We start from the raw sequence: 23,005 nt of genomic DNA on the forward strand, positions 1-23,005 counted from the left end.
AATATTTTGTTCATTCTCCTACTAAAATATTGTTAAAAGCAGTTTAAAAGTAGGTTAGGTATTTCATGTAAATAAATAGAAACAATCAAAACAAAATCAAACTCGTTGAGTTCACATTCATCTTTTATTTCATTGTAGCATTACTTATACATTATTTTTTTGTTATTTGTGTGTCGCCAATGTTTTATGTTTCACAGATTTACAGATTCCAACAAAGTTATTTTCATATAAAAAAAAAAACTTCAGAGAACACTCTTTGTGTTTATGCAAGTTTAAAAATAGAACTCAAAATAAAATGCGACAGATTATTTTGTCTGTAGTGTCTTTTCATTTTAAATTGACTGCAAGAAGTTTTTACAGAGATTGTGCGATCGATGTTTTACATTTATCTTTAAAAAAAATTAATCATTTTTTGACAGTTAAATATCCCAATAATTTTTTACTTAAACATGCAGTCCAAATGGAGCTACTTCAACGTACATACCTTAAAAGCATAATAAACGAAATACCGTGGACACTAACACGTTCTTTGTATTAAAGAGAAATTATTGAAACTTAATATATTTAAAATATAATTTATATAAAACATTAAAACAAATTCATCATTTTCATAAATTAATAAATTCAAACAAAAAAAATTGGTTTAATAATAAAAATTGAATATATTTTATTTTTGAAGGCAGTTTTATTTTGTTTCGCTATATGTATTATATATCGACTTATATGTATTATTAGAAAGTCAAGAATCAAAAATATTTCTCCTAATATAACTGCGTACACTAAAACAGTTACATGTTGAGTGTTACATCATCCTTTGGCTGACACCTATTCGCTATGGCTACGTTGACAAGGAATTTCCTGAATATCGCACTCATTACGTGTGTGTTAAAATATTATTAAAGTAAAAAGAAAAAAAAATCCGTACACTTGCTGAAAGATGATATAAAAATTCATTTAATATTTGTTATTACAACACAAAATTATTGAGGTCTAAAGCAGGGATGACCAACACGCAGCCCGCTAAGTATTACTAAAATTGAATTTATTTCACTGACTTTAATCAAGGTATTGTTCTATAATTAATGATAATAAAATTGTAGTATATACTTAAACTAAATAATTGATTATTAATGACCACGGATTATGACTGAGTGATGTACGTTTGGACATAAGTGTACGTGTTCGCGAAAAAGCATTGCCAAACTTAAAACATTAAATCCTTTTTTAATTTTGTTTTAAAAATTACAATATATTACTTTTATATAACACTTTTTATTCTAATGTTTATTATAAACAAAGTTTAGTAAATTATTAATGTGTGTTACTTTATGTGCGGCCCGCAAAATCTTTTAAAATTTAAATTGACCCATTAATTAAAAAGGTTGCTCACCCCTGGTCTAGAACATTAGTTCTCCATATAGAAGAACTTAAGTGTTGGCTTAGCTACAACCACAAATGTAGGCAGATGATAACACCACAAAACTCTGCAACAGTTACTCGTAAATCACATTTTTTTATCGAGTTTTGATAACATGAAAAAAATGTACCTGTAGTCTAAAACAATGCTTCGCAACACTAAATGCTTAGTTTCAATTACAGCTAGTGATCGGAATAGAATGTTCAATATTTGACATTGTGCTCCCGAAACTAATTAACTACTGCAAAGCTCTTAAGTTATTTAAATGGACTGTCTAAGCTAGTACTGCTAGGGAAGGGGGTACTAGCTTAGATTTGACTTGAGACTTAGAAGGGAAGGAGGGGGGCTGTTCGATACGATTGCCTTTTCGCTCGATCTATTCCAATCACTTATTACATTTAAATAAAGAACACGCAATGTACTCTATTTAAAAACAACTTCAGACTCTTGGTTATGGAAACAACTCACAATGTAGGACCTTGAAATTTTATTGCCAAAGACTAATGCAAAGGGAGACATCATGTAAATTGTGGCCAAACTCTCATATCTCTGTTCGGAATTAGAGAAAAAAATTGTTTACGCTTCTATATGCGTGCTTTATAACTGGTGACAAACAAGCGTCGACACAGAACGAACGAGTATAGTACGAACGTGCTGTTAATCTTTATGACTTTTACAGCTTTTTTGGACTCGGGTTTCCAATCCGAAATTCGCGTGTTAATAAATTTTAAAGAATATGTACGTCACATGTGACGCCTGACGTATTTATATCTATTCGGCTGTCGGAAAAAAATGTGTGGCGACCTCTGGTACGAGTATAAAAAAGAATGCGCCTACTATCGACGTGTCTGTTCAAACCGAGATACGACGTAGTTGAACCTATTTAAATGTCTGTTTTCTGTTCCTGTCGATCTATAAGCTTGCGGTCTTTCAATCAATCAACAGGCACATTTTTAGGCTAAGCGCTCTAGACTTTAAACTCGCGGTACCCACAATTGGCTTTTTAATTGGCAGTAATGTTAGCCCAGTCCGAAAAAAAACATTGAAAATAAGCCTTTGCTTACTACCTTCTTCATTTCTAGTGAGCAGTATCGATGTGATATATTAGGGCGACCGGAAAGTAATGTCGCTTTCTTAAGTTAAATTTTCACGACTATATTTTAAACAAGTTTTTATTTCTAATTAGCAATATATTTTGCCTTTGTTATCAACAACCTTTTGACATCTAGTATACAAATCAATGCCGGAACGGTAAAAATCGAAAGATAAGAGAGAACACATTATTTTCCGGTCTCCCTTATAATTCACATGAATTATTGAAATAAATCTGATACCATCGATACTACGCAGTAGTTAATCCATTCATACATGTTAATGAAAAAAAATTAAAATGCATATAGCACGTTTTAAGTAGGAATCCGTTGAAAATTTAATTCGCAATCCAAAACGCTATTTGCTATTTGTGACGTCACTTCGTGTTATTATTTTTATCGTCATACTAAAATATAAAACTAGTCGAACTTAATTCTTACTCTATGTACTTGTTAAATGTCAGCCTTATACATAACATATAGATATACACTTCAACCTAAATAATACATACAGAAATTAACATAAGGTATTGGAAAATTTTTCTGCGCATATGCAATGAAACCAACTGACAAACAAAGAATACAGTAAAAACTCCTTATTCGCGCTTCCTTCGCATTTTCACTATTCGCAGATTAAAAATTTCTATATTCTCGGATATAATAAGTATATACATAATAAAAAAAACATTTCTATAGGTATACAACCCAATATCCTTTGTAAATGCCGTCAAATGGACTAATAAATAAGTAAAATAGATCTTATTACAACTAAGCCTAAGGTATGTTGTTAAATGACATCGCCGAGATCAGCAGTCGTCGCCGCGATCGGTATTTTTTAGAATGTAAACAAACAGAAAGAAAGCAGCCTTATTGCTCAAGGCATAAAGTATATTTTTAAATGTTGCTATTCCGTTCTATGGTAAAAGGCCTGGGTGGGCACTGGGAACGTAACATATAATTTGAAAATCGAACGAAGTCTTATTTTTAAATTGCAGACCGCTAATGCGACTGCTGCGTGTCAGTCTGAATTGAAGCTTTTTAAAAAAAATTAAGCAAGAGATAATTACAAAATTATTTAAACCATTGTTTAGACCTTAAGATAATTAATCAAAATGTTTAAAAACTTCAATTAAATTGATTTTAAATAAATATAAAATAAAATGTTCTTTTTTTATTTTCTCAGCAAAGAACGTATCTCCTATATTCCCGCGAATAGAGCTTTTACTATATGTAAACAAGACATAATTTTCCATACGTATGACAAATTATTTTTAAAAATATAGTGTATAGAAAATCAACATTATTTATGTCAATATCGAATTCAATTTTTATTGTAAAATAGGTAATATATCTATACCATAAGTCATGAGTGCGTGTGTGTATATGTATACAGGTGATGAAAATATGAGTAAAAGTTTTAAAAGGGGAATGTATAGCTCATTTGCTAATTAATATATGGTTGATGACGAAAGTTGAAGTGTGTTGCCAATGACATACGGTTAGATCCGTATGTCATTGGCATTGTCGCTGACGACGCGCCTTATAAAAGTCACCCGGAGAGCAATGGAGAGATAGCTCGAAGTTTCGCTTCGAGATAGAACAGAGAAGAACTAAGGTCACCGAAGTGGCTTGAAAAATTATTCGTCTGCCACTTCAGTGGGCGGGGCACACAGTTAACTAAGAAAGGAACTAATATCTAGCTACTTCCGCTATGCAGTAGTAGTCATGCGATGAAGTGCACCGCCAGCTGGTAAATGCACGTGCGGTAAACAATGCGAAACACAACTACCACCGTTAATATACTCTACACGTGTTTCACTCCTTCACAGGGCATCCTCAGGAGATGTTAGTCCGACCAGTGCCAAACACCGAATCAGCTCCGTGGCTATATTCGAATGTTGATGCGTGCTGTTAGCCGTTTTGACTTTTACAGCTTCATCGGACTCTGGGCTCGCGGATCCGAAATCCGCGAGCTAATAAACCAAAAAAAAAATCTACGTCAGATTCGCTTTCTATATCCTCCTATTCCGCTTTGCTATTTAAACGCTTTCTCCCCCCCACTACCACTCAAGTCACTTGACCAATCACGTGAGTGAAAGGCTAATAAGCGCCAACTGCTTAGCGAACGCGTAAGTTATATGTGATTTTGCGTAGTAGATTAGTCAATCGAGTATGTTGGTAAATTCGTAACTGGAAAGAAGGCAACATTCACTTGCTCGTTAAATATAGTTCTAATACCTCTGTCTTATTATTTCGAGTTGGTAGACTAAGAGAAGAATTAAGATCGCTGAAGTAGCTCGAATTATTGTTTGTCTGAAGTGGCATTGGGCTGGGAACATAGCTTGTTCAACCGAGTTGGTAGACTCGGCGTGGGTACATCCCCTTCTAGAAGGGTCGACTACATAGTGAATGTCGTGGGATGACACTGGATGCACGAAAAGCATGACTAGTCATTGTGGCGATCATTGTGAGCGACATATGCCTCGCAGTGGGCGCCTATCGACTAAAAATAAAAATGTATGGTACATCCCATCCAAATATCAATGATTTCAGAAATAATAAGTAACGTAATAATATTGTAAATATCGCGTTTTAAAATTTTGTATTACAACATATTTAGAAATAAATTAATGTTACACATCTTAGAATGATCACATTATACAGGATGATTGTAAATAGGTGTAAATGCTTTATACCTCTTCGCTGACAAATAACATATGAGCTATACATTCAACCTTATAAACAAACATCCTGTATACATATGTTTATACCATTCGTGACTACATAACACTATGTAAATTATAGGTTATTATAAATATAATAATATATAAAATATAGATATTAATATTTTATGTCGATATATTGACTTTAGTGCGCTATTAAACTGAAATTAATGACAAGTTAATTATTATAATTTCAATGCACTAATTGGAAAAAAAAATGTGATCGTTTCATCACATATGCGCAGTTATAATAATACATTTTTAATTATATAAACCATAATCAACCTCGTAATATTTTAGAGTTGGATCTGTGACATTTACGTCTATCATATAGTTTATAATATAAAACTACATCCTATATTAAATAATGAACACAAATCAATAATAAGTAACATTATAAAATAGTAATTATGTATATAGTAATACAAGTAAATTAAACATCTTTTAATTAGGTTTGACTATTTGTAATGTTGGCTTAGTATAGAAAGCACTTTTGTATTGGATATATGGTATTCTAATGTAAGAGTAAGACGACAAACTTTAGTTTGTAGTAGTTGTCTCGCTCTTACATTAAGTACAGGCGGACTTAAAACTCCGAAAATTATTTATTTATCTGTCCTTTTGTGTAAGTAAAGCCACCTCCTTAGTTTTTTAGCTGAAATACAACTACTTGTATCCTTCGAAGTCTGGCAATAGGCGAACTTTGTCACATTTTTATATATATCACGTAGCCAGATATTAAATATTTTACATAATAATGATTTTCATTTCATTTAAATTTTCATATATGTACTGCACAAAAAACAGCACATATAAAAATCGCACAAAAACTGGTTCGACTACTAACGGTTTTTAAAACAAAAGTAGAATTTGCATTAAAAAAACGCAACATTGGAAGTGTATCTAAAAATATGTTCTATTTTTAAAACGTTTTTATTCTTCTTTTATTTGTCTATGAAGCACCTAGCTACACTGCAACATTTAGTCTATGCCCGATCAACAATTTTTTTTTACAAATTTTACAGATTTTTCTTACAAAATATCTAAACATATATGGTCATCAAATATTTTTTTAGACTTTACCCCATTTTTTTGGATTTTTCAAACAGCATAGCATTTCTAAGCCTACCCATAAATGTAAGATTATCCTGTACTTATATTTTATAGAAACATCTATTTACATTGGAATATCTAAATGCAATAGCGTTGTATTTAATTTTAACATACGTTACATATATTTTAATACAGGCAATATATATGTGCGTATACGTATATATGAACGCGCATGGGTGGTATTTAAAAAAAAAACATTTTTTTTAAATCTTAGATAATAATCATTGGGGAAATTTAATTTTGGCCGTGTTATATGCAGAGATCATATATCAGGATGCATGTTTTCCTCTTAAAGAGAAGAGATATTACTACAGCTTTGCAGCAATTAAAAAACTTGATATATTATATTACACATCGTACCTTCTACATCCAATCCTATAATAATAAGATTGGATGTATAAGGGACGAAGTCCACTGGTGGACATAGGCCTTCCTTTCAGATTTCTAAAAGGACAGGTTGGAAGCATCGTCACCGTTGGAGTCCATAGGCCCATATAAGACAATAATCGCCACTCTTGACAGCCTTTGGGCGATATGGTATTATGATACGCGGAACCATCTTCTGAAAACTTGTGAGCAGTGCCATAGGATTAGTACTCCTATGATTAATGTACAAAATGGGAATTATACAAGATTTTATCTCGGGAATAAAACCGGTGACTTACTATTGTAAGCCTCAGTCCACTACTGGGCTGCTAGTAGTTGGAAGCGGCCTATATCCTGTCCAATTACGTTTAGATATAGAATATTATGGAGTACATTTTGTAATATAGAAATAACAAATTCTTGGGGTCAAGAATAAGGTAACTCGAAAGTGGAATGCGTGAAAGAGACAGAATAATGTACTTCCTCATATGAGTGAGGCAAACTACATCTGCTTGTGCACAGGTAGATTATCGTAAATAGTTTATTTTTTCTTTATAATTTATTTATTGGTAAATCATTAAAGCTGCCTTTATAATTTGTTCGCATTAAACTTTGACAAATATGCATCCTATTACTCGATCTCTGGAAATATTTTTATTATTTATTTTTTTTTTGGGGGCGAAAGGAATTATAATTAATACTGATCGTATACAGTTACGGTTGTTTTGGCATTAAAATAGATAAAATATTCGATATTTAAACGCTTGTGCCTAGACGTTAGTCAATGGAACTTATCATAGGTAATTCTTAGATCACAGATCCAACTCCGTCGAGGAAGCCCTGTTTTGATATCTTGGGCTATCGGCTAAGAGTGTCTTCGGAGCTCCCAGACATCCGTCTCCCGTTCACCTCGTCCACCTCCAGATGGGCGCCGTTGCAGTTCCCATTAACAATCTTCTCTGGTCTCTTCTTGTACATGATATCCCATATATGGTGCACGATTAAGTCAATAGCCACTGCAACAACGAGAAACGGACTTTAACGCGTTGATTTTAAGGTTCGGATTAGCAGCTACATAAGAGCATAGCCGCTGCAACAAGTAATAAAAAGGCGTGTTTGAAAGATTTTCTTTTTTTGGCTAATTGCAGTGGCTATGACCTTTATTCATTAACTAATAAGGTTCTATTTTGTGTGGAAATGACAGACTTAATATTAGTGTTACTTAAGAATTATAATTAACATATATATTTATTTATAAATAATATATAAACATAAACTTACAAAAAAAAATTATTTGTTTGGGATTGACGAACACCACATATTACCTAGTTAAAAAATAAAAAGCAAATAATTCCTAACAATTTCAGTCTTAAAACATTTTTTCATTTCCATTAAACTACTCAATTTCATTACCGATGACACTTTTTTGTAAATGTTTGTCCATATGACATATATCAATTAATAAATTTAGATTTTTTTAATCGATTATTTCATATCAATATTATTTCGTTTACTTACCTTTAATATCATAAATAGGGTTTGCGCAATTCCATTATCTAGATAAAGGATTTTCAAAGTAGCCAATTCCTTTTTTTACTTTAAATGGAAGAAACACACTCATACAACATCCCTAAAATTTTTAGGGATATTGTGCGAGTTTTGTTACGTGTACCAACTCATTAAAAGGATGAGTTCTTTTCAACCAATACACATAAAGTAAAGCATAGGTCTCACCCAAAGATATCTATGGGATAATATACCATAATCACCCCGCTAGATAGGTGGATTGGCGATTACAGTATGGTATACCTATACTTTTTTGTGAGTAGTGGCAATCCTTAATGCACAAAGTGTGAATTATATATGATTGCAAGTCTAAGTTCTTTACCGCTATACTACTTCACACTGAGAATTAAAAATAGTGTAACAATATACTTATAGAGTTATTATTGCCAAGGACAATAATGATTAGTAAGAATCCGAAAAAAAAAATATAAAGGTTAAAAAATCAAATATAATCTTACCCAAATTGTCTGCGCCTCGCGGAATGATGACATCAGCAAATTTCTTAGTCTGAAAAAATTACATTAGATTATAAAAAAAATTTATTTAAATAGGTGCATTTATTTAATTACATATATATATACTTGATAAATATTATATTTCTATATTTAATCTAGAAACAAATTTAAAACTGGAATGTCCGTTAGTAATATTGAAATAACCTCTTTTGACCATATGCATATGAATATAAATAAGGCACAAATATAAATTTATATTTTTAAAATTTTTGTTTATCTGTCTGTTTATTCCAGCTAGACTATAAAATGGCTGAACCGATTTTGACGGAACTTATATTGACAGGTAGCTGATGTTGTGAGGAGTAACTTTAGTTACTAATAAACACATACTTAAATAGAACGGTATAACAGACAGATAAATTATATAATAAAATTTGGGTACTAAAAACTTATTTTTATGCAGATGAAAGTCAAAAGATTTTTAGAGCATACTTTTGCACAAAACTAAGCTAGAAGATTTAAATTGGAGTTAAACGAAACCAGCTACTGAATAGTCTTGTCATCTCAACCTTGACCAATTATAACATAATCAAGTTAATCATTTAACAGAGTGTAAATAACTTAAAATTGAAAAAAAAAAACTTATGGCTTCCTTGTTGCTTAGTTATAAAGTATAGATAATGATCAGAATTTTGAAATTGATAGGCATATTTATATATATAATTTATATGATATCTAGTGATGATGAAATAGAAAATGTACCCACCGGCAGGCAAAACTCTTCAAATGCAGGCTTCACAAAGTTCATGTATTGGTTGAGCACCTGCTCCAAGTCTCGGCCGCGTTCCATGATGTCCCGGGGCACTGCAAGCATCAAACGCAATATATTATTATTTTCATAAATACATAGAGCCTGTTACTAATCACAACCAGTCATCGAGATATTTGTGGTTTCAAATCATACATATACTTGTAAATATGTATTTTTTCTCTTATATTTAAATAAGTAAAAGTGTTACAAGGAAAAAAACTGTATAATGAAAGTAAAATAGACACCAATTTAATAATTATGTTTTTCACCACAAGTGTTTATTACTATTGGCTGAACAAACACAGAGTGAGCTCAGTCCGTCACTGCTTTGTTATTTCCACCTCCTCCCCCACTACCACTCAATACTTTATCAGATATAGCCTTAATGAAATCGAAATAATCAGGCGGCATCACTGCCAAGGATTCTTATTATTTAAATGTTCACTAATTGAATAATAAGCTTTTTCCATCAATTTTATTTTAACATGCATTTTTATTTTTGTTATATAATGTTTGTGCATATAATCTTATTACTGCCTTTCATAAAATGTAAAGAAGCATATTACAACCAAAAATCTAGAAGATTAGAAACCCACACTCGGTTAGTAGGAGATATATGGGTATACATTTAAAACATCATAACCAACAACACATACAACTTATTACAAAAATGTTTGTAAGCTATTCTTATATCAGAGTATGTTTGAAACCTCAAATAGATTTAAGTTGAACCATGCCATTATAAGGTAGACTCTTCTTTCAATCAAACTGGTCTCATCTGGTATAATTCTATCTGGTATATTCTATATAATTAGTGATAGTATGAGAAAAGATTAAAAATATGTGGATTAACTTACCTCTCCTTGCAAGTCGAGTATCAGAGTCGGTGTCAACAAACAGCTTCATGTGGAACAGATCCCGCACCTCAGGGAAGTAGAACACGAGTATACCTTCAATCAGTACCACATCTGCAGGGTAGATGGTGTGCGATCGATGTGGGCTGGTAGAACATATAACATTTTTAAAGCACCTATCTGTTGTTTTCATTTTTTTTACTCAATTAATTACTCTTTTTTTAAATAATATTCATGTGCAATGGAAATACTTATATATGGAAAGGTTGTAATATTATGGAATCAACAAAATACTCACTTTGTAACATCCATAGAATTTCCAGTGTTACTTAATTGTTAAGAAATGTTGAAGGAAAATAGAAATTATAAGTTACAGATACAGAGTAGGTATAATGCTGGAGAATAATGTCATAACAAACTCAAAATCATAATAATATATCTATTCTCCAGGACTTCAAACTCAAACAGTTCCTCTAGACGATCATTTACTCTAGAATTTTATTACTTTTTGGTCAATACTATATGAGGATTAGATGGAAAGACTTGTTATATACAATCCACAATACCATGTAAGATGCAGCTAATGATAAGATCCATAGGCCATATCACTTTATGAGGTCTAGTCTAGATTGACAGATTGTAAAAATTGATGCAACCATTCCCATAATCAGTAACTAATAAGACATTAATATAACTTACTTGATTGAATTTGTGATGTAATCATATTCTGGAACCTCAACTTTCTTTCCACCCAAGATATCTTTCAAAATTGCAAGCAACTTTTTATCATCAAATGCATCTGGATGATCAAAATTAAACTGGCCCCTCTCGGCTCTGAGGCGTTCTGATGGTGTAAGAGTTCGGTAGAATGAGTCCTGACTGATGCACACCACGCGCCTTTCAGTTTGTTCTTTGTGCTGCTGTCCTAATTTTTCCATAATACGCTGGCATACTGTAGACTGGTACAATTTTTTTTAAAATTAGTACATGATTTTTTTTATTAATTTTCATAAAAAATTATTAACTATCAAGTTACATATAAAAGTATAATTATCGATTATAAATTTAAAAACTATAGTTTATTTACTATAACCTTATTTCTTTGTGACACACACTTCTTAACCTGGTATTTGTTTATTACAGATGCAATTACTTCTGGTAACATTTATAGCAGTATAAAAAATCACCAATAACCAATTTTTTAAATTTATGTTTTTCACTCAGAATAATTCATATAAACAGATTTACAAAATAGAATAACCTTTAGTTCAATAATTGGCTTAAGATTTTCCTAACATTCATATATTTTTCACTACTTTACAAGACCTTTTTTTAACCTGTTATTTCATTTAGTCCTCACCATATGCTATAAATTTTTACAAATATTATAACTTTACTGGCTGCTGTTCAAACAAAACTGATATTAAAACTGTTTATGATTACTTATATAACAGTAATATTAACTATTGGTACAAAGTATAAATATAGTATGTAATTACTTTGATTGAATACATATTATATATATATTTTAATGAAAATGTAAAATTACATAAATGATTAGCCAACTTATGGGTGATGAATATTAATGAATAATGATTAAGATCTCTCCTTGGAATTTACAGTTGCTTTGAAATTACATTACCTAATCAGGAGGGTTTTTTTGCACAGACCATCACAGTTTTAAATAAACTGAGTGCTCATACCAACAGATCTCTTATAAATGTTAAGGGAGTACCACAGATGAGAGATAATCTAGAAACTTTTAGAAATGTTAATCTTTTACTAATACAATTAGCCTAACTACTAACCAAAAAATATATAAATAACATAGAGTAATTAATTTACAATAAGCAGTGGTAGAGGACTGGGACTTTCGATTTTAGGTTGTATCTTAAATAACTCACAGTTTTTGATTTAATTATATAGGATTGCCATTGCTCACAATTAAGTTTCCAGATGATGAGCAGTAGCGTTCTTTGCATACCATAATTCCACACTGAGATCATCAAACCAAGTGTGGCAATTATGGTATATCCCCCCATATATATCTTTAAGAACAGCTTATGCCTTACAGTGGATGTCTATGGGCTAAACCAAATGCCAGGTATGATACTTTATTATTACACTAAATTACAAAAACTTTAATTCACTAAGGTAGAACCTTTTTATATTTCCTCCTAATATTTTATTGCTGCCAAATTTAACAAAAAATATGATTTATCATTGGCCATTGATCCCAGAATGCTGGTTCTCTTCAGATGCAATGTTAAACCATTAATTGAAATGGTAAGTATTACACCTGGGACCTGCCATAACAGATCATAATCCACCGCACCAAACATATTGATATAATATATATCTGACATAATTTTTTTTCACTTTCACATCTAAAACTATTATGATAAATATTCATTTAGATCATTCATGCTTTTTCAAAATTTAACAAAGAAGTGAATATAACAATATATATTATTAGACAAAATATCTATAAATGTTTGAAAAACTGATTTGAAAAACAATCACCTATCAAGGTTGTTATAAAGAAGGTTAGGGCACATTTCTATCAACATATTTTGTAGTATTTGTTTTAAAAAATTGTACTCTTATCAAAATCCAGCAGTACCATCCCGTTACGTAAGCAATCATCGAATTGAATAAAAAATCAATAAAATAATATGGTGCAATTGCTTAACTAACCTTTCCACTCGCCGTGCCACCGGCCACGCCGATTAAAAACGGAGTTTTGCTTTCAAAGCCATTAGTAGCGAGATAATCGGCCGGCTTTTCGGACATTTTGTAAGTAAAGATGTTCTTTGTTGGATTTCTTTTCACTAATTCACCAAAACCCCAAACACGACTCCGCAATAAAATTGTTGACATTGACATTTCAACGGTAGATGTTGCCAAAACAGTCGACTGTGTTGTTGTAAAATTGTTTCGCAATATTTTGAAAAAGCATATACTTATTTTTTATAGATAATGCTTAATACAAAATCCAAATGATTATCAGAGTTAGTACTAGATAAAAAAAAACTATTATTATTATTTTTCCCGATCTTTATACAAGGAAACAGTTTCTAGAGACCAACTTATTACCAATCTCTAATAAAAATGTATTTAATCAGTTTTAAACACGTGTTATATAAAATAGGTGACCAACTTCTTGTATCTAGTTTATCACTTGTAACAGTTCTAGCAGACACAGATAAACTGTTAGTTAATAATAGTTTAAGACACGGTAAAAAGTTATCATCTGCAAGATTACTGTGAGAAATTATTTTAAAATTGTGTTTTATATTTAATTCTTACATGATGATAATAATATATATGCAAAATTTTATTATTTACAGTTTATAAAAAATGCCGGGGTAAATATGTTAGTCATTAGTCTTAATTTAAAAAAAAATGAAACCAGATGTAGTATAAAAATTATTTTTATTGGAATGGTATATTCATAACTTTATATTTACTGTATCTTTATATTTTAGTAGTAAAAATAAGTTTCGAGTGTAACTCGGCGCATTAGCACACTAAATACTGAATTAACATTTCAGTTAAGGCAAATGTGTAATATTTTAGTTATTTCTTATTTGTTTGTCGGCCTTTCGTAGAGATGCGGCCATTTCGATCTGTTTAGCTCTAAGTCTGCCCCAGACCAGATAGTCTTGCAGGCCGATGATTTGTGCAGCCATTATGGCGGCGCTGTCCGGATAAATCACGGTAGCGCATCCGAGTCCGGAAGGCACGGACAAGGAAGACCAGATGTCCTGCAATAATAATTATTTTATTAAATTTTTACAGAATTTTCTTCTAGACGATCTAGAAGTGACATTGAAAATTGATGTTCTTTTTTTAAATTTCCATATAAATGAATATTTAAAAGTAAGTGATAAAAGTTCAAAATCAGAGAGAGTGAGAGAGAGAGAGAGTGGAAGGAAGAATATTGATATATTGAAAAATGGAAGCATATTTAAAATGTTAATTAAAATGATTAGGTAAATTAAAAATGTAGTACGCTTTAAAGTTAAGGTTGCAATTTTTTAAAAAAAATTAATAATAATTGTTATTCTGGAAAAAACATATATGGGAAAATGATTTATGTACATTTTGTAATATTAAAGCACGGTTATAATTAAAATCTCGATACCAAAACTTAATTAGAGATGAGTTTATTGTTCGTCTTTGGTTGGAAATCATGACAAATAGCCTGGAATGATATCTACCTGGACAAGTTTATCAGAGGGTGGTGGGCAATTGATGACGGGGTAACTGGTATTTCCGGACAGTACTGGTCCGAGTCCATTGGAGCGACCTGCCACTGCTATGAACACCAGTGCTCCATGAGTATCTTCATATCGCTGCATGATGCGAAGTGTCTCTTCTGTTGCCTTGTGAGCTGAAGTAACTCGGAGATCCACATCCAGACCTAGTTCCTTTGCCGCTGGTAAGATTATTAAAAATAACTTTACTTAGTGACCAAGAAATTGTCATAATTTCAGTTGCAGAACATATTAAAAATGGATTAAAATGTGCTTTATAAGTAGTTTTGTGATTTTTAAATTAGTTTTACAGGTATCTAAATAGTTTTATTATTATTATTATTATTATATTATCGCCGGGGTCCAAATACACATGAACAGACACATAAACTGTCATTATTCCGTTCGGAATAACTAAGGAATGTTTACTTGAATTCTTCCTTTTTTAATTGTCTATTTTGCCACATTACCTATGTGATGTTTTGTCAGTCCTATTTAACACCAATGTGAAGCCGAAATTAGACAATTGTCTCTTTCCAAAGGTCGATGTGCAATATTTATTGCCGGGTACTGTATATTTGTATTGTGTGTAAAAAATATTTTATTGTTTGTATATATTTATTACCATTAGCTATCTTATTGCAGTGTTCCTTATCTTGTGGCGATCCCATAAACACTACCACTTTATGGTGAACTGTCGGCTTCAAGTGATCGAGCTGGTCCTTGACCCATGCGAAGTTACGTTTCACGGTGTCCAGGTCGGCTGCAGTGACGTTCTTTAAGTCTCTATATACCTGTTAATCATAGATTAATATCTGTTAGTATTATCTGTTAATAATAGAAATAAAATTTATTGTTTTTTATTATTATTTCCGTCCATGCGCACTTCGTACTGTCAGAAGTAACTGGCCTGTGGTATTTTAATAGAGAAAAATGTAATATATTTCAGAGTTGTCTTTATATAGTATGCTTCAAAATAAATGTAAAAGCTTTTAGCAAACTAATATGTGTATACATTTACCTATTTAAACCTCCAATCAATAATTCTGTAGATTATGTAAATAGTAAATTGCCATACTGTGAGTGAAATCATAAGAATTAGTTAGAAATATTCATCCTGTATACAAAGATCAAATATTGTTTGAATATGTGAGATAAAGAAATCTTACTTGTTTATCGACCATTAGACGTTTATCTCCAGAAGGCCACAACCTCCACGAATCGGAGTCGATTACATCCGCTACCAGTATGTTGCCTGCGGATTGCGTAATGTACATTTTAAAAATGGAATTCTGGAAATTTGAAATTATCAAGGACATGTGACCGCATTATTATACAAGTATCAATTGACTTTAAAATCCATGTGAGAAATTTTAAATGTTTCAGTTGTACATATTTGGAATAAAAAGCCGTCCTTTGTTTATTTGTTTTAAATGAAATATATGTTGCAGTCGTTACATACGTATCGTAAAAGGGAATCTGCTTGCGTGCTATGCAACCCGATCCCAACATTCAAGGCATAGGAACGAAAGGCGCAGCAGTACGTGACCAAAAAGATTGTTATAAGTAATAAATATTAAGAAATTTTCTCATTATCTTTACACTTCGAAGTGGACAGTTAAATAAGTCGGCATATATTTAATTTGTTATTAGCTATTGCAATACATAATTATAAGTATATTGTGTTTTTTCGATCCTCCAGTTGTAGCGATGGTAAATAATTTAAAAACAAATAAAAACGGTAAAAAAATTACAAAATAGAGATAATATATAATTGATGTATTTTTATTATCTCTATTTATAAATAATATTTAAACGGCATGTCCCAAATTCTTGGATGTACAATATAATGATACGCAAATTAATATGGAATATTATTGGATATATGGATTATATTTGAAACATTCTACGGATTTTACATAACAGGACGGATAAAATAATTGAAACCATTATTATTGGCTGTCCATTATTTGGTTATATAATCTATGGACATGTTGCAACCATTCTTTATTGACGAAAATTAAAATTCTAAATACTTTTTTTTCTGTGTATATGAACCTTAAATGTCATTGGCCAAAAGCCGCGTATCTGTTTAAAAAAAAATTAACTGTCAAATGTCATTTAACATATTTGTAAGTTACCTTCATTATCAACTCCGAATTCGATTTTCATGTCGATTAGCGCGCAGTCCCTTAATGCCCAGGCCTTCTCTAATATTTCAAAAACGAGCACTGTCACTCTCTTCATGTAATCAACTTCGTCTTGACCTGGAAAATGTGTTTTATTTAATTACTTCTCTTCATCACTCAGCTATATATTATTAATGACTTATAGCTTCTTCATCACAGAGTATCATCATCTTTGTTACAATAAGACGCAGCTCTATAGAAAATTTTGAACTGTCACTTATCTGTCACTGTCACTTAGACGGAAGCGCAAGCCAGGAGCCAAAAAAAGGAATGTGGATAAGCAAGTTGGAGTGATAGTGAACAGACCAATAAAACAAAGAACACATGGTCAGTGGGTTTTTAATGTATTGGAGTAGTGATCATAGAACGACAAGCGTAGCATGGGACGTCCACTCATAAGGGAAGCAGTTTTTTTATTAGTATCTACATTCCACAGACATTTGCGTCCGTGCCTTTGTTTTTACATTAAAAAAAAAATTGTTTACATGTTCTTTATACTGTTTCAAACTATTTAGTCAACTAGTTATTATGATTTTTTCAAATCAATGGTGTTCTGTCAGTTTTTAAAATTAAGTTATGTGCGACAACTTCCTGATCCCTACTCTATATTGCCATCCTCAAGTTGTATGGCAGTGCCGTATTCGCTACATCAATGAATTTTGCGATCGCATCTAAAGTCTCGTCCGTGTAATACACGCACAAGTTCCAGTGCCGTGATATTGCTACCATCGCATGATGGACACTGTTATACAGCCCGTGGGTGTCTATTGTTCAACGAACTGCGATAACCGCTTTAAGGGGAACAGATAACGATGAAGTCGTTGGAAGATGTTGAACGAAGGCTGTATTTAACTGTACCTATTGGAAATCTATGGGAGACCTACGTCTAGCAGTCGACGTCTTATGATTGAAATGATAATGTTGAATTAATAAAAGCCACCTTTATGATTTCTTAATGTACATGGAGATTCATATTGCTGTTTCGTTCGCACAAAACCTACCATACGCAGACCTGTGCGGGTTCACTTACCCACGAGTTGTACTAAGCAAAATGTATAGGTTATAGCGGCAAAATAAAGAATCCAAATGAAAAAAAGAAGCAAAGAACAAGTAAGCGTAGGAACAAGTCTGAAGAAAATTAAGAACCATATCGATTAGCAACAATCGACTAGCAAAATTGAATACAGTGTTTCTTATACGTTCGTCGAACCTTAAATCAGAATTGTCGATGAGTGTACATTGTTCACAAGAATCTAAATATTATGGTATCTGATACAATTAAAAATATAGATTACCAATAATAACATTGTTGACTTTCAATTTAGCAGCCAGGAGTTGTTCTTCCGACCACTGAGGGTCGTGGTTGGCGTCGTCCTTGAAGAATGTCTCCAATTTTACAGGAGTGAATCTGTAACCCTCCGGCACTCCGGGGTTCCTTTTGAGAAATGAACCAGTAGCAAGGCGGCGGGTAACCCATTCAATGGGTACCATGTCACATTTCTTCGATATGAATGCAGTGGGTGAAGCAATTTTGACGAAGGCTGTTTTTACATCTGAAATACAAGTTATTTATAAGTATGTAAAAATACTAGTTTCTTTAATAATTCTATTTTGTATTGTGCCGCGCTTATTTAATTTCGGTAAAGCAGTGCCCGTTTAACTTTGACGCTTCATAGATGGCGCTGTTAATGATGGCATAATGATGGCGTCCGTTGCGCTCGCCGGTCGGTAAAGCAGTTGGTATTTGAGATGTTAAAGTGATAATTTAAAATATTGCAGAATAAACATTTAAAAGGAACCGAAAATTTAAATAATAAACTTTAAATGTCGTTTCTCTGTGTTCAGAATAACGCATTATTGTTTATTTGAAGCATATACATACATAGCCGAGAGAAATTGTCTTACAAGTATGTCTTACAAGGATTGAAATAATGTTGACCAGTATTTTCCAACCTTTTACGTGCTATGCCCCACCGTAACATTTTAAATTCTTTCGCCCCCTAGGAACATAGATCATTTTTATATTAAAGCAAAAGGGTTTAACTCGTGTTGAGTCCACTTTCGAATTGCACCTTCAACAATTAAATTGCCTCCATTGTGGAGTGGGTCCCACGTTGGGAAACACTGGTATAGACAAAACTACAGACTCCACTTCCAACGAAGGTAGTATGTTATTCACAGACGACCGACTTCAAGTAACGTCTAAGTACAAGATATGGGTTGATAAAGGTCACCACAATGAGCCATTCATCGCGCGATTGTGGGAACCTATCATCATATTATTCACCCAGGTGTATAAAATAGTCATAAAATACTGTTAATACCGACATTGCATATGGAACAGTTATGAGGCTTCCTTCGCACAATATGCTTCATTTAGGTTAGGTAAGAAGCAAGAACTGGATTCGGACAGGATTTGTCCTTGTTAGCAGTCGTGTAGCGATGCTAGGCGGGTCATAGGCGTGGACAGCTGTGGATTCCTTCTGTGAGACCGTCATGGTCCAGAAGGAAGCAGCCTAAAGGTATCGACAGAGGACAGATCCCGTTCGGAGATACCCTCCATAGAACTATGTTCCTCTACTAAAAACGAGGCCTTCGGAGTTGCAGGAATTTAAGATGGGGTCTTACTCTCCCACTAGCTTCAGCTACTCTGAGGCGAAGAATGGATAGATGTGATCTCAAACCATCGTGATAACACAACACAGGTTTCGGGGGCAGCGTGGCAAATAGTAAAGTGCGAGGGAAGATCGCGTGCTTATCCCTGACTGGAAGATATTGCGTTCTCACGCATCGCGCAGAAGACGATCACCAGGAGGTGTTAGTGGGTAAGAATCTGACATAACCCTGTCTACCCTCCTGAGGTAAGGTTTCTTAAACATCCGTAAGAGTTTCCTCTAGAAGAGATTAGAACCACTCTCTACTTCTAAATTTCTCTATACTTAATTAAGAAGTCAAGAGTGAATAGCTATCTTCTAGGCGAGCGTGCACCATTGTAGACCTCGCCAGAGGTCAATTGCTTTGCCAAAAATAAAACCATCTGTCCATTACCAAAATGTCTCTTCGGCCATTTATGTCTTGTCATAATGTCAGATAAAAAACAGGAAACTATTCCGTATCACATCTCAATAGGTATTATCGGATTATAGTATTGATTCACTTTAAACAAAGTGAGTGGTTATAGCTTAAAAGTAGGAATTTTAGAAATAATAATTGATGTACAGATAAAAAAGTAAGAAAAATCGTAATCAAAAATCTAATTATAACATATCAAAATTAAATATTGTTTACTATCCGTCTCTGCAGATTTAGTACTGCTAGAAGTAATAGGCCTATTGCATTCCTATAGAAATATTACATATATTCCGAACGATCACTTTATGTCGTGTGATTTGGAATAGGTGTAAAAACTCTATAACTTTTTGTTGACAAATGAGAGTACACACCTTTAAATCATTTACAGATAAAACAAATCAAATGTATAAATTGACGAACGAATTCAAAATACATTCCAATTATATATTATCTATACGCAATAATTATTGACTTAAATGTTTATAGTTTATTTGCGCATTATATCTTCGTAATATGAACTTAAGTAAACAAATGAGATAGATTGATTATATTTTTCAGGTCATTACAGAAACAGTGTCACGATTTTTACGTAATATCATTGGAATATTGCTAATAAAGTAGGTAAGTAGTGCTTATCTATATTTCTGTGACAATTTTGTTTGTAATTTTTATTTTACGGTTTATATAAACATCGTAAATTTAATTACGTTTCGATATTTTAGCCACACAGATTATAAAATTATTTGCTCATGTATAAAATAATAAATATGACCGTCTTAATAAATTATCTTTATTTCAGAACGGATAACATTAACACAATTCAAACATAGAACTCATAAAGAATGGAGGAAAATAAATATTTTGAATTATAAATGACAGAAATTAAAAATTGCCAATTTTTGGTTGCGGGTAGATATATTTTGAACAAAATTAAGAATTTCGGAATTACATTGGTTAAGTAAATATAATGGGATATTCTACTGGTCAAAGAATGACTTACTACTGTAGTGAATTCAATTCCTGACAGGCTTCCCTGTGTAACATATAAATCAACATTGTGTCGCGAAATACTGCGGAAGAATCGGCACATCCAAACGACCCTGATTTTTTAGTGTAATAAAAAACATTACAAAACTAATAACACCAAAATAATATAATAAAACAAAAAGGCTCTTTTTATAATGTTATTTTTCAAAATTTTCGTATCATTAAATTTACAAGTAGCTAAACATTTTAAAACAGAATCTAAAGATATATCTCTCAATTCTATATTGTATAAAAATATTTTATCATATGAGTTTATTTATAGAATATTATGCCTTATAAATAGAAAAGAAAGAACTGTTGACGACCATTTTCATAAGCTGTCAGGAATATGTAAAAAATAGCAAATCCTTAATAGCACAGATTACAAAACGCGAAAAATATTCAATAAAATTATTTTCTAAAAATGTGTACTCATAAAAACTTACTGGCAGCTTTCAGTATTTCAAAAACTTTGGCATTAGTCTGATTGGAGATGGCGGCTTTTCCCTCGAGATCGTGGGCTTTGACGCCATCGCCGGCGGTTATTCTGTCTTTGTTGAGAAGGAGGCATTGGTTAGGAAGTTCCGGAAGGTCAAACACTTGCTTAGTTTTGCCTTCTATAATCAAGGCACCTAGCTTCAGCCCGCCAACTGAAAAAAAACAAATATAAAGTCAATTTGGTTTCAAGAGAAGAAGAAAAGATGTCTGAGAATTAAACATGTATTGAAAAACCGTAAAAGAGAAATATATGAATAATATATCCTAAAACGTTTTTGGACATGATGTTAGATCTGGTATTTAAAATCATTTTCTATGTATTTACAAAAAAAGTTTGACAATCTTTGCTTAACATAGTATACTAGGTGTGTTTTAAAAAATTATTATATTATCGCGTAAGTTTAGTATTAGCTTGAGTTATTTATTTCAAAGTTTCATCATTACATACATTATACAATGTTTAATTGGACTTGATAGAAGATTACGTATTATTAATAATTTAGTTTCTCCAACAGAGAAGTTAAAAAAAATTGTTAAATTTTTAATCGGGACAATTAAAAACATAAATTTTATCACCATAAGATTTACAAGCTCAATTGCTGTTTAATCAAATGATTATATTTAGTTTATTATTAGTATCAATAGAAGCAAAAAGTAAAATTTATTTCCAAGGCCAGAATCCAAACATATTGTATGCGCTAGACATTTCGCGGTTAAAACACGCTGAGGCAATCATTCAATACTAAAAAGAGACAAAATGTCAAACGAAACGGCGTGATACAATCTTCGTAACTTAGTCGAATAATACCGCTTTAAAATAAAAAAAAGTTATAATTACCTTCTTTCGGTAGAGACATCTTATCAACGTTTATAAATATGAACTGGTAATAAAGCGAGTTAACAGGAGAATTTTAACTGCGCGACAGAACTGTATACTAGCGAGAGCCTTTTATAAAGTTTTGAAGCCTAATATACGTCGACACAACCACGTGCTCGACTCTACGCACTAACCAACATTTGACAAACTTATGATAACAGTTCGTAACACGCCTGCTCAATTTTGATACTATTGAAATATTTGAACATAATTTCTTGAAATATTTAAAAATTGTAAACCTGGATCGAATTATGTTAACGGTGAAAAGAGAAATCATTGCAAGAATTCTAATTTTGTAGTTTAAAAAATAAGTGCTGACTATAACATTTACGGGATTAGTACGGTATTATTATGTATGCATGTCGCCTCTAGGATTGGTTAGTGATAACAAGGGTGCATTTATTAGTACAGCGGAAAAATAATCTTTTTTTAAAGACTAACGTTTTTTATATATTAGTTTAAAGATTGACAAAACACTAATAGAACAAAAAATTAAAATAAATTTAACAACCAATTCTCCTTTTTGCTTTATGTCTTCAATCATTTGTACTTTTCTAGTTAAAATTAATGTGCGATTTTTCAGCAAAATAGTAAACATATCTAATAATAATAACCATTTGAGGAATAATACTTTAATTCAGTTAACTTATCTGAATGAAACTTGAACGATTTTATAATTGTAATTCTA

At 32.0% G+C, this 23,005-nt stretch overlaps 2 protein-coding genes across 2 annotated transcripts; both read right to left on the reverse strand.

The window, feature by feature from the left end:
* Nucleotides 1–7,392: 7,392 nt before the first annotated feature.
* Nucleotides 7,393–13,282, reverse strand: Uck (Uridine-cytidine kinase). The gene is made up of 6 exons (XM_068772721.1): nt 13,094–13,282; nt 11,096–11,355; nt 10,400–10,542; nt 9,498–9,595; nt 8,735–8,783; nt 7,393–7,726 (listed from the first exon to the last, which is right to left on the reverse strand). Exons 1-6 carry the CDS (start codon nt 13,280–13,282, stop codon nt 7,569–7,571), a joined length of 897 nt encoding a protein of 298 aa, XP_068628822.1. The 3' UTR covers nt 7,393–7,568.
* Nucleotides 13,283–13,814: 532 nt separating this feature from the next.
* Paics (PAICS bifunctional enzyme) lies at nt 13,815–22,449 on the reverse strand. Its single transcript, XM_068772369.1, has 8 exons — nt 22,279–22,449; nt 21,389–21,592; nt 18,140–18,397; nt 16,797–16,922; nt 15,825–15,910; nt 15,281–15,449; nt 14,620–14,837; nt 13,815–14,163 (listed from the first exon to the last, which is right to left on the reverse strand). The coding sequence occupies exons 1-8, from the start codon at nt 22,295–22,297 to the stop codon at nt 13,972–13,974; spliced, it is 1,272 nt and encodes a 423-aa protein (XP_068628470.1). The 5' UTR covers nt 22,298–22,449; the 3' UTR covers nt 13,815–13,971.
* Between the last annotated feature and the right edge of the window lie 556 nt (nt 22,450–23,005).

The sequence above is a fragment of the Battus philenor genome, unplaced genomic scaffold (assembly GCF_028537555.1).
Source record: "Battus philenor isolate CCGP_79_NKW_IND1 unplaced genomic scaffold, ilBatPhil1.0.hap1 SCAF_5, whole genome shotgun sequence".
NCBI lineage: Eukaryota > Metazoa > Arthropoda > Insecta > Lepidoptera > Papilionidae > Battus > Battus philenor.